At 37.8% G+C, this 13266-nt stretch overlaps 1 protein-coding gene across 1 annotated transcript in view; it reads left to right on the forward strand.

The window, feature by feature from the left end:
- LOC134355195 (uncharacterized) overlaps positions 1-13266 on the forward strand; it is a 33065-nt gene that overhangs the window by 13023 nt on the left and 6776 nt on the right. Inside the window, exon 3 of the mRNA XM_063064981.1 lies at positions 7599-7735. Within this exon, the coding sequence (XP_062921051.1) occupies positions 7599-7735 (137 nt within the window). The remainder of the gene's footprint in view (positions 1-7598; positions 7736-13266) is intronic.

Below are 13266 nucleotides of genomic sequence, written 5' to 3' on the forward strand. Positions count from 1 at the left end.
CCAGAGCCCCGAGATCTTAGGCTTTCGAACACGAGACTGTCAGGCCAAACCCTTGGCATGTCGAATAATGGCCAGTCGTGGAACCCCGAGAACGGGTCCCATTCCCGCAAAGAACTGAAGCCTACGTGTAACTCCAGATCAGGGTCTTCAAAAGAACCCTGAAAGGGAACAATAAAGATATTAAAGGTGGAAATAAAGCTGTTTCTGAAGATGCAAGCAAAGGAGTGACCGTTAGGCGCCATGAGCCCTCCTAAACTCTGCCATCAGCTGATGCCTTTTTGAGACATTGCTCCTTGAAGGTGTCCAGGATGCTGGGAGTCCAGTGCCCGTGATGGAGATGGCAGAGTGCACAACTTTCTGCAGCTCATTTCAATCCTGTGCAGTACCCCACCCCTGTACCAGGTGGTGATGCAGCCTGCTAGAATGCTCTCTGCGGTACATCTATAAAGACTTGCGAGTGCCTTCGGAGACATACCAAATCTCCTCAAACTCCTGAAGAAATATAGCCTCTGCCATGCCTTCTTTGTAACTGCATTGCTATATTGGACCCAGAAGAGATCCTCAGAGACCCAGGAACTTGAAATTGCTCTCCATTTCTATTTCTGATCCCTCAGTAGGGACTGGTGGGTGTTCCCTCATCTTATGCTTTCTCAAGTGCACAATCAATCCTGTAGTCTTACTCATGTTCAGTGCAAGGTTGTGCTGCAATACCACTCAACCAGCTGACCTGTCTCGCTCCTGTACGCCTTCTCGTCACCATCTGAAATTCTGCCAACAATAGTTGTGTCGTCAGCAAATTTATAGATGGTATTTGAGCTGTGCTTAGCCGCACAGTCACAGGTGTAGAGAGAGCAGAGGAGTAGGCTAAGCACCCAGCCCTCATCCTTAAGGTGAACCAGTGTTGTTTATTAGAAAGATGGAGGTGTTATTTCCAATCCGCATGGACTGTGGTCTTCCAGTGAGGAAGTCGAGGATCTGTTTGCAGAGGGAGATACAGAGGCCCAGGTTTTGGAGCTTTTTGATCAGAACTGAGGGTATGATTGTGCGGTAGTCAATAAAGAGCAGCCTCACGTAAGTATTAGTATTGCCCAGGTGACCCAAGGCCGCATGAAGAGCCAATGAGATCTCATCCACTGTAGAGCTATTGTGGCATTTAGGAAAATTACAGTGGGTCCAGGTGCAACCGGGGCCTTTCACCTTGTGAGGGTTCACCCTCTTGAAAGACATTCTGACGCTGGCCTCCAAGACACAGATTACAGGGTCACCTGATGCTGCAGGTATCCTCATAGCTGAAGTTTTATTCTCCCTTTCAAAGTGTGCAGAAAAGGTGTTGAGCTCACCTGGGAGTGAAATGTCACTGCCATTCATGATGTCAGGTTTCACTTTGTGGGAAGTAATGGCCTGAAAACCCTGTCAGAGTTGACGTGCACGGATTCCACCTATAACCTCAATTGGAATTGTTCTTTTGCTCTTGAGGTAGCCCTCCACAAGTTGTACCTGGCCTTCTTGTATAGTCCTGGTTCACCAGACTTGAGTGCTACAGATCTAGCCCTCAGCAAACTACAAATCTCCTGGTTCATCCGCAGCTGTTGATTTGGGTATGTAAGGTTTTTATTGAAGGCACACACTCATCCTCACAGTTTTTAATGAAATCAGTGACAACTATGGCATACTCATTCAGACTTGAAGATGAATCCCTAAATATTGTCTAGTCCACTGACTCAAAGCAGTCCTGTAAGTGCTCCTCCCCCTCCCTTTTCTATCCTTTCTTGGTCCTCTCTACTGCTGCTGCAGTCTTCAGTCTTTGCCTATACTCTGGGAGTAGAAGTACAGCCAGGTGATCAGACTTTCCAAACAGTGGGCATGGGATGGCATGGTAAGCATTCTTGATGGGAGTGTAACAGTGGTCCAGTGTGTTGACTCCTCTGGTTCCACAAGTGACATTGTTGGTGATAATTAATTAGGGACTTTTTCAGGCTGGTCTGGTTAAAACCCTCCAAAGTTATAGGAAAGGCATCAGGATGTGTTGTTTCATGCCTGTTAATCACGTCGCTCAGTTCATTTAGAGCCTGAGGTGGAACGTACACCTCTACCAGGATGATGGCTGAAAACTCCCTCAGCGGATAAAAGTGGATGACACTCGATCACTAGATGTCCCAGGATGGGTGAGCAGGACTGGAGATGAACTGCCACATTTGTGCACCAAGAAGAGTTAATCATAAAGCATACTCCACTTTCTCTGTCCTTGAAACTTTGAACTGAGAGAATTGAATAGCATTCTTACACGTGACAAGGTAGGAAGAGGTATAGTCAAGGTAACTGCGGGAGTCAGAGTTTGTGAAAGGTGTCAATAGAAAATGGAAGCAAAGATCAAGAAAAGGGAGAGAGGTGTCGAGAGTTGAACTAGGTAAATTGGTGCACAGAGTAGAAGATGGAGGCAAAATGAGGGAATAACTTTTGGGAAAAGATGAGAAAACATACCTGTGTATCAGAAAATGAGAAACTACCAGTTATTAAGGAGCACAATGAAGGAAATCATAAGAAGTTGGGAATTAAGGAATACAGTAAAGTAAATCTTCAAAAGTAGCTTCTTGGTTCAACAGTGAAATTCTAAGGGTGCAGAATTCAACATGATTTTGCTCCTTCAGAATTTGCATAGGATCACATTTTCTCCGGTCTTCGTGTACAATGCACAGTTTTATTCTTCATACAAAACTGCATTGTAAAATTTTTTTAAAGATTAGAAAATTTTACTGCTACCTTAGAGGTTAGAAAAATTCTGAAAAAATGAACAAGTTGGAACTTGCTCCTTTTGTGAAAGGAGGTCCACAGGAATTCTTGAATGAGCAGATAGAATGTTCAAGGATAGTACATCATATATTTCAATTTTATAAGAATAGATCAGGACAACGATTGAGGCAAAACAGTTGAACGAACATCAAATTTATCTAAAACAAGAAGTAGAGAGTAAGGAAAGGAGGTTATTTAGAATGAATTAGTTATTTTGGGATTCATGACGATCGATTTTTGGATTCTCCCAGAAGAGAATACAAAAAACCAAAGATTATAAAAACAACATCATTACTCATCAGTTCCTTAAAGATGCCAAGAGAAATAACTCAAAATAATGATTAGAAAGTCTGGGTGGCCATTCCCACTGCATCATTTTACGCACATACCTGGAGGCCTTAAACTTTGCAGTTTTTTCATGTAGTTTTTGTAGTTTTTTTGGCTAGTCTATACTGATATTTCATTTTCTTGTTTAATTATACGGTCTGTTGTAGGTTAACGGTTTTCTTTATATATACCTGTTTTTTCTTTGTATTATATCATTTTTGCTTTAATCGGTGTACTTTTTACTCTTTTACTGTTTTATAACTTTAGCTGATCTTTTTATATATACACTTTTTTTTAGTGAGCATCTATCGGAAGTCATGGGGGTAGATCTAGTGCTTGCTTCTTTCTGGCTAGTCTATCTTAGATTTAGCTTTGAGGTTACAGGGTGGGGGGTGGGGGGGCTTCACTTTTTAGTTTTTCTTTCTTCTTGGGCTATTTATATTATTGAAGTATTTGTCGCGTCCTCTTTCTCGCTATCTCATGTTTATTCTGTTCCCTTTCTGGGTTTGTGGGTTGAACCTATTGTCAATCCTCCTTTATTTGAGGGTTGACTTTAGGGATTATGGAGTCTGCTATTAATTTTGTCTCTTGGAATACTAATGGTCTTAATCATCCAATTAAAAGGGAAAAAATCTTTAAAGGATTCCGGAGACTTAAAGCACATATACTATTTTTACAAGAGACCCATGTGCGGAGGGGGGACAGATTACGTTTTTTTAAGTTCTGGAAGGATCAACACTTTCATTCGAAGTCCAACGCCAAAATTCGAGGAGTTTCTATTTTTATAGATCCCTCAATCACTTTTGTGCAACACGATATTATTTCTGATCTGAATGGTAGATTTCTATTGGTTAGTGGTTTACTCTTTAATAAAGAGGTAGTTTTGGTTAATGTCTATGCTCCAAACTTGGACTGTCCAGAATTTTATAAATCATTATTTAATTTGTTCCCGAATTTGAATGAGTTTTCACTAATCTGGGGCAGAGATCTTAATACTTGTTTATCCCCATTATTGGACCGTTCGACTCTACCCAATAAATCCGCAACCTTGATTAATTCATTTCTCTCAGATTCAGGATCAATGGACATTTGGCAACTTTTGCATCCCCAGGAAAAAGACTTCTCTTTTTTTTCACATGTTCATCATTCCTATTCAAGAATTGATTTTTTTTTTATTGACTCTCATCTTATTTCTTCAGTGGTTAAATGTGAATATAACTCTGTAACCATTTCGGATCATGTTCCACTTAAGCTTTCTATTAAAATATTGGCCAATACACAAAATAATAGACAATGGCATTTTAATTCATTGTTGCTTCAGGACTTGTATTTTGTTAACTTTATGAATGAACAGATTGATCTCTTGTTTACAATTAACTGTACAAAGGATATATCCATAAACACCCTTTGGGATACTTTTAAAGCTTGTATCCGTGGCCAGATCATCTCGTACTCTGCTGCTTTGAGGAAAAGGTTGAAGGAGGAGGAGTTGGTTCTTGTGGACAAGATTAAGGAAATTGATAAGAAATATGCTACAGCTCCCTCTGAGAAGTTGTATAAACAAAGAACTGAACTTCAAATGGAACACAGTTTATTACTTTCATCCTCTATTGAAAATCAATTAATGAAAACAAGAAGCGAATTTTATATACATAGTGACAAAGTTGGTGAACTATTGGCTAATCGGTTGAAGACTATACTAAATTTCAAATTAATCAGATTTGTAATCAAAAAGATCAACTGACATTTGATCAAGCTGAGATTAATCAATCCTTTTTTGACTTTTATTCCTCTTTATATCAATCAGAGTCTCCACGAGATTCTAAACATATGTATGACTTTTTAGATAACCTAGACTTCCCTAAGATTTCACACGATATATGTTCTATGTTAGACACTTCCTTTACCACTGATGAGATTAAGAATGTTATTTTTTCTATGAACCTGGGGAAAGCTCCTGGTCCTGATGGGTTTACCGTGGAATTTTATAAATTTTTTGCATCCTCATTAATCCCTTGGCTATTCAGGGTTCTGGAGGCCTCATTAAAACTTGGTAAACTACCCGAATCCTTTTATAGAGCATCGATCTCTTTAATATTAAAGAAGGATTTTTATATATATTTCAGGCATTACTGATTTTTGTTCCAAAATCCTTTTTTGACAAAGTTGACTCTAAAATTTCTTCATTTATTTGGCACAATAAAAACCCCAGACTGGGTAGAATACATCTACAGAAAGCTAAGAGAGTTGGAGGCTTGGCATTACCTAATTTTAGATTCTATTATTGTGCAATTAATATTCAATACATGAAATTTTGGTTACTTGATCAAGATATACTATCCATTCCTAATTGGGTAGTATTGGAATTACAATCTGCTCAGGGTTACGCACTTGGCTCCATTTTAGGTTATTCTCTTCCTTTCGATTTGAAACGCCATAAACGGGTTTGTAACCCGATAGTTAAACATACCTTACGCATCTGGTTTCAATTCCGAAAATTTTTTGATCTTAATCAATTTGGGCTAACGATTCCTATTTTAGGCAACATATTCTTTCCCCCCTCTTCTACGAACCATGCCTTTCAAATTTGGAAGACCAATGGTATATCACGGTTTTTGGATTTATTTTTAGATGGCTCCCTTATGTCTTTTGAACAATTATCTGTCAGATAGAACTTACCAAGAATACATTTTTTTAGATATCTCCAAGTTAGAAATTTCCTAAGTACCATACTTTCTTCCTTTCCGGCGTTTCCCCCTACATATATTTTAGATATTATAATTAACCTTAACCCGTGTCAGAAAGGTGTAACAGCTATTATTTATAATACTATCATGAAACTTAGGATAGCTCCATTCGATAAGATTAGGTCCGATTGGGAAAAGGAATTGGGTTTTACTATTTTGGCGGATGACTGGGCGCATATTTTACAACTAGTCAATACTTCCTCTATCTGTTCCAAACATTCCCTAATTCAATTTAAAGTTGTTCATAGAGCACATATGTCTAAAGATAAATTAGCTCGTTTTTATTCTCATATTAACCCTCTTTGTGACATGTCATGGGGAGATAGCTTCCTTAACTCATATGTTTTGGCCCTGTCCTACTCTGGAAATTTTTTGGAAAGACATTTTTAATATTATCTCAAAGGTATTGAATACAGATATTTCTCCCCATCCTATTACTGCTATCTTTGGATTACCTAAAATTTCCACTAATCTTTCCCCTTCAGCCCATAGAATGATTGCATTTCTTACTTTAATGGCAGAAAGATGTATTTTACAACATTGGAAGAAGATTAACGCCCCAACTATGTTTTTTTGGTTTTCTCAAACGATACTATGTTTCAATCTGGAAAAAATCAGAAGTAATCTTTATGATACTTCAGTTAAATTTGAACAGACCTGGAGATCTTTTATTCAACATTTTCATTTAATGTAACTTTTTTTTTCTCTTTGACCATATTTACATTCCTTTCTTGGTTTTTAACTGTTATTAATGGAGGTTGGGTTTGAGGACCTGATTGTTTAAGTTGTTTAAGTCTACTTGGTACCTCTTAGCCCATTGCTTTGCTTTGTTTTTTTTAGATTAGTTGCACGGTGGGTTTTTTTTTGGGGTCTTTTTTGGGTTTTTTCTTCTCTTTATTGATATATATGGAAAATTAGTATACTATTATATTACCTCATTATTTTATAACTAAACTGCACTGCTTGTACATTTTTATGTATTAATATCTCTTGTAAATTTATATCGCAACAGTGTATTAGTTTCTATATGTTTTACCTTTTGTGTACTAATTCAATAAAAAGATTTAAAAAGAAAGAAAGAAAGTGGACATTACTACGGCAGGAAATGGTTAAGAGAAATAGCTTAGATCCCTTTAAACAAAAGTTATGTAAGGATTTCACAGAGATGAGAATTAAAAGACACTGAAAATTTGACACTTTGAATAAGTTGAATGAAACTGCATAAATTTTATGATAAGTAAGGGTACAAGCATAGACCAGTTGAAGAATATGACTCTTGTGAGGTGTGTGTGAGCTCTAGCCAGATCAGAATAAGTTCTTCACAGTCATAGACCTGAAACATTTTCCAGACCAGATGAAAGGTCTCAGCCCAAAACTTTGACTGTTCATTTCCTTCTTTAGAGGCTGCCTGATCCACTGAGTTCCTCTAGCCTTTTATGTGTGTTGATTCTGAAACATTGACTGCTTATCTTTGTTCAGAAGTTGCCTAATCTACTGTTTATTTCCAGTATTTTCTGTTTTTGTTTCAGATTTCCAGCATCTGCAGATTTTTATTTTCAAAGATTATATACTCTTAAAATATAGTTACAGAATTACATGTATTTTGCAAACACTGTCTGTAAAGGATTTTTTTTATTGCAGTTTAGTAATTGGAGATTGATAAGAACTCTGAAGAGGAACAACAGGAAACAGGGAAAATGTAATTATAATTAAGACATTTTTTTTTATTTATAGGGATAAACTATGGTGCAATGCACCAGGAACTCCATATAATTATGTTGAAGTAACTCTACAAAACCTTGGTGAAAATAAAAAAATTATTAAAATGGTTAATATTGAGCCACTTAAGTATCGAGGATATGATCCTTCAGGTAAGGTGATAACAAAATTTATTTTCAGCTATTCTAAGTGGTATTTTAAAAGACTTTATGTGCATATAAACTCATTTTTAAATTGATATTTAACTTAAGCATGCATATTTTAAAATTCCTTTTGTTTCTCAAATTGAGATGAGCAATTTAAGAAAATGTCTCAGTTTCTAATGGATGTAAACGGGTGTTGTAGGGAGAAATGCAAAATACTGTTTTGGTCAAGGGTCCTATGTTACTGGCGTGCAGGTCTGGAAGCATTGTCCCTGTCAAGCTTTGGAGTGGTGGTTGGGGTCCTGGCGGAGAATCTTCACTTAGAGTTGAGATTAGAAATAAATTATTGTGGGAATGTTGGTGCATGGGCAAAAATTAGATCTTCATAGATTAGGAAGGAAGGATACTTTCCATGATGATTGATGGTGGGGTGTCAGTTCACCAAGAGAAATCAGGCTTTCAGTGAGGAGCAGTGATCATGTTGAGATTGATGTGCTCATTTGGAACCTCTACTTAAAGAGGGAGAGGAGGAAGAAAGGTTGGCTCAAGTTCCTATAGAATGCAGTATTCAACTCAGGGAACTTAGTAAAAGTGAATTTTCAAAAAAGTAGATGCTGGAAATCTAAAAAAAAACAAAATTGTCTGGGAATGTTCGGCAAGTCAAGTTCAAGATGATAATCAGAATCAGGTTTATTATCACCGGCATGTGATGTGAAATTTATTATCTTAGCAGCAGCAGTTAATGCAATACATAATCTAGCAGAGAGAAAAAAATAAATAATAATAATAATAAACAAGTAAATATATATTATGTACAGTATATTGAATAGATCAAAATATGTGCAAAAACAGAAATACTGTATATTTTTTTTAAAAAGTGAGGTACTGTCCAAAGATTCAATGTCCATTTAGGAATCCGATGGCAGAGGGGAAGAAGCTGTTCCTGAAACTCTGAGTGTGTGCCTTCAGGCTTCGGTACCTCCTACCTGATGGTAACAATGAGAAAAGGGCATGTGTTCAAGCTAGAAAGAATGGTTATGCTTTTGAACAGAGCCAAATCAGCTTTCCAAAGTATAAAGCCCTACAGATTTATCTTACAAAAGGCATTCTATTCTCACCACTTTGCATCAGTGGATAAAAGCAACAGTTATGTGTATTTATAAAGCATCCATTAAAGTGGTAAAAGTGTTCCATGACATTTCTCATTACATATTATTAATTACATATTACATACTAATTACATCTTATGACAGGTGACCAACAAAGGTTTTAAAATGTAACGTAAAGAATGAAAAACACCTGAGAGACAAGCATAAGATGGAAATGCAGGTCTTAGTGTTAAACAACTGAAGTGTGGCTGGATGCTGTCACACAATTAAAAGCTTGATTGCATAAAAGGTCAGACTTGGTGAATCAAAGATCTTGGAGGTGTGTGAATGCTAACTAGAGGGAGTGAGGTCAAGGGAAGGGTAGAAGATAGCAAACATACAACAGGGTTTGCTGAAATTGGAGTGAGGTGGAAAAAGAGAGAGGACAACTTATACGATGTAAAATCGAACAAGAGAGAAGATTCTCTGAGAGGGCACTTTAGCTAAATTTCTCTCATGGTGTCTGTTTTCCTGCACTCTTCAATTGTCGGTATATGTTGCCTTTACTAAAAAATATGTGTATATGTGTGTATGTATGTGTATATGTACATTTAGTATATGAAAATAGTAAGTTAGGTTTCAGGATCAGGCTAAATGCAGAGCAGGCCAAAGGAGAAGGTATTGAAACTCCTTTTATAAAATAGATTTTTAAGGAAAAATTAGGGAAAGGAATTCCTTAAGTTTGGGATGGTAACTAAAGGCCAGTTATGGAGTGACAGGATTAGGGAATATACAAAATGAGAGATGTACAGTTGATGACTTGGACTGAGGATATTCCAGGGATAGAGAAGATGGAGATCATGTCTATTTAAAAAGGCTGAAATTTTAGACTTGAGGAATTGGAATACATTGCCATACCCCCACCATGCAGGCTATGGTCTCTTCTCACTGCTTCGATCAGGGGGGAGGTACAAAAGCCTTAGGTCCCACACCACCAAGTACAGAAATAGTTATTACCTGCCAACAACCAGCCTCCTGAAACTTTGCTCACCTCAGCGCTGAACTGATTCCACAACCTATGGACTCACTTTCAAGGATACCACAACATGTGTTTTCAGTATTATCTATTATTATTTTTGTATTTATACATCTTGTCTCCTTTTGGACATTGATTGTTTACCAATTTTTATTTGTCTGTTGTTTTTCATTAATTCTATTTTATTTCATTGTTATATTGTGAATTCCTACAATAGAATGAATCCCTGGGTAGTAAATGGTGATATATATATATATATATATATACACTTTGATCTTCGAATACTGGCAAAGGACAGACAGCCAACACTGCAATAATGAAATCTGAAACTGAGAGACAGTTTCTGCCTCAGATGAGCCAAGGTGGACAGTTGGTGTGATAGAAATAGGTCATTATGCGCTGGAAAGGAATATAGGTTCAGAATGTGGTTTGAATGAAATTGGATATTGAATTTCAGGACTGTTTTGATTCATCAGGGGGAGAATAAGGATATGAAAGATGGAAGTCAGATCATGGTTCAGCAGGTGAACCATTAATGAAGTATGACAATGAACATTGAAACAAAGAAGTAGTTATTAAGATTTGGGAAATTTCATAGAGGGTGCATAGGAAAGCAAGCTGCTTTAGAGGGTTTGCAGGTGGGTGATCTAACAAACTAATTTTTCATGGTTTGAACTTCGACTGAAATAACAAGAGGAGCTGGATTATGTCAGATGGAATAGTCAAGGAGTTAGCTGTGACTTTGGGAGAACAGAGTATGTGGAAGTGGAGGAGAATTTAGTCAACACAGCCAATTCAATAAAAAGAGAAGAGGCAAGATGAGTTGAAATGATGCTGCTGGAAACTGTCACCAGTGAAGAAAAAGATTAATGACCTCACTACTGACGCAAGTCAATGACCAAAGTATTAAATTCCAACTACCAACAACTGCATAGCTAAACACAAGAACCTGCTGCTACCACAACACTCTGTCACAAATCCCACGGCTTACACACCCAGCTATTCGCATTGCAGGCATATCGTACAGTTACATGTCTTCCAAAACGCTCATCCTTTGATAACAAACTATCACCAACTATATCAATAGAGTAAATTAGTTCTGCCCAAACATATTATAACTTTCCTTGTCCGTAGAGTGGTATTTTATTACCGTATTCAAAATCATTTGAGTTTCTTCCAGAATCTCGTGAATTTTGGAAGACGGTCAACAATGTTTTAACTGGTACAGCGGCAAGCTCTTCATAACTGTAGATGACTCCAGCAAAGCCAGCTAGTTTGTTAGGTTTTCTCCCTTTAATTTCTCCAGTACCATCTTATAAATGTTACTTTAATTACTCAACATCATTTTAACTTTTGTTTCCCTTATCCCTACAACATTTAGTTTATTGTACTCAAGGCAAGAAGAAAATGTGGTTAATGCCTCAGCCAATTCTTTCATTCCTTATTATTTCTCATGCCTTTGCTCCTAAAGGATTATGCATTTACTTATTCTCCTTTATGCATGGTTCTAGAACACCTACAGTATTTTTCTCTACTTCTGTCCTGTATTCTATATAATCTTTGTCCTTTTTAATCAATTTTGATCATTCTTTGCTATCTTCAAGAAACACTCAAGTCCTCACATTTGATACTGTTACACAAATGTGGTACCGTGAAAATCCAATAATCAGGCACCCTACAGTTTGTGGTGGTGTTGCACTGCCATATTTTCCAGACTATTGGATGGCATTGATTTCTCCCCCCAGCCACCCAGTCCACTTTCAATTTACCACGTACGCCTTGTTCATCCATTTGTGCGTGTCAGTCTGGGCCTTCGTAATTTGTTCTGCTGCCTGATACACCATTTCTGTCCCTAAATAATAATATTCAAGGTAATATCTATTACTGGTCTGCTTGATTAACCAAGACTGTATGCAGTTCAAATGTCTTCTTGCTAGCCTGCTCTTGTTGGCAACATTGCAAATCTATTTTTCTCTATTAACACAAACATTAACTTTTATTGTTAGGTGCAGACAATAATTGCTCCCACATAGTTTTTAGTTTTCAAAGAAATATACATTTATTGAGAATTATGAAATATTTATTTTAGTGTTTGCTGTTGAATATGTGCAGATAAACATTTCCAATACTTTGTCAATTCCCTCTAGCATCTGCTGAAGTAATTGGCTTTATTTAAGTTCAGAGTTCCAGTGTCAGATAGGCCTGCGCCATTTTCAAACTATGAATACAAACTTGTATTTATCATATGATGCTCATTTTTCTTTCCTAGAGGTTGCTTGCAAATTAACTCTCATTACACAAATTAAGGTCCAAAGAAACCTGTCCTCACATTAGAAAAAAACATAGAAACATAGAAAACCTATAGCACAATACAGGCTCTTCAGCCCACAAAGCTGTGCTGAACATGTCCTTACCTTAGAAATTACCTGGGGTTACCCATTGCCCTCTATTTTTCTAAGCTCCATGTACCTATCCAGGAATCTCTTAAAAGACCCTATCATATCTGCCTCCACCACCGTCACCTGCAGCCCATTCCACGCACACACCACTTTCTGCTTAAAAAGATCTTGCCCCTGACATCTCCTCTGTACCTACTTCCAAGCACCTTAAAATTGTGCCCTCTCATGATAGCCATTTCAGCCCTGGGAAAAAGCCTCTGACTATCCACACGATCAATGCCTCTCATTATCTTATACACTCCTATCAGGTCACCTCTCATCCTCCGTCGCTGCAGGGAGAAGAGGCTGAGTTCACTCAACCTATTCTCATAAGGCATGCTCCCCAATCCAGGCAACATCCTTTTAATTCTCCTCTGCACCATTTCTATGGTTTCCACATCCTTCCTGTAGTGAGGTGACCAGAACTGAGCACAGTACTCCAGGTGGGGTCTGACCAGGGTCCTATATAGCTGCAACATTAACTCTCATCTCCTAAACTCAATCCCACGGTTGATGAAGGCCAATGCACCGTATGCCTTCTTTACCACAGAGTCAACCTGCACAGCAGATTTGAGTGTCATATGGACTCTGACCACAAGATCTCTCTGATCCTCCACACTGCCAAGAGTCTTACCATTAAAATTATATTCTGCCATCATAGTTGACCTACCAAAATGAACCACCTGACCCTTATCTGGGTTGAACTCCATCTACCACTTCTCAGCCCAGTTTTGCATCCTATCAATGTCCCGCTGTAACCTCAGACAACCCTCCACACTATCCACAACATCCCCAACCTTTGTGTCATTGGCAAATTTACTAACCCATCCCTCCACTTCTTCATCCAGGTCATTTATAAAAATCATATAGGCATCCCAGAACAGATCCCTGAGGCACACCACTGGTCACGGACCTCCATGCAGAATATGACCCGTCCACAACCACACTTTGTCTTCTGTGGGCAAACTAGTTCTGGAT

This window comes from Mobula hypostoma, chromosome 12 (genome assembly GCF_963921235.1).
Source record: "Mobula hypostoma chromosome 12, sMobHyp1.1, whole genome shotgun sequence".
NCBI classification, from domain to species: Eukaryota; Metazoa; Chordata; class Chondrichthyes; order Myliobatiformes; family Myliobatidae; genus Mobula; species Mobula hypostoma.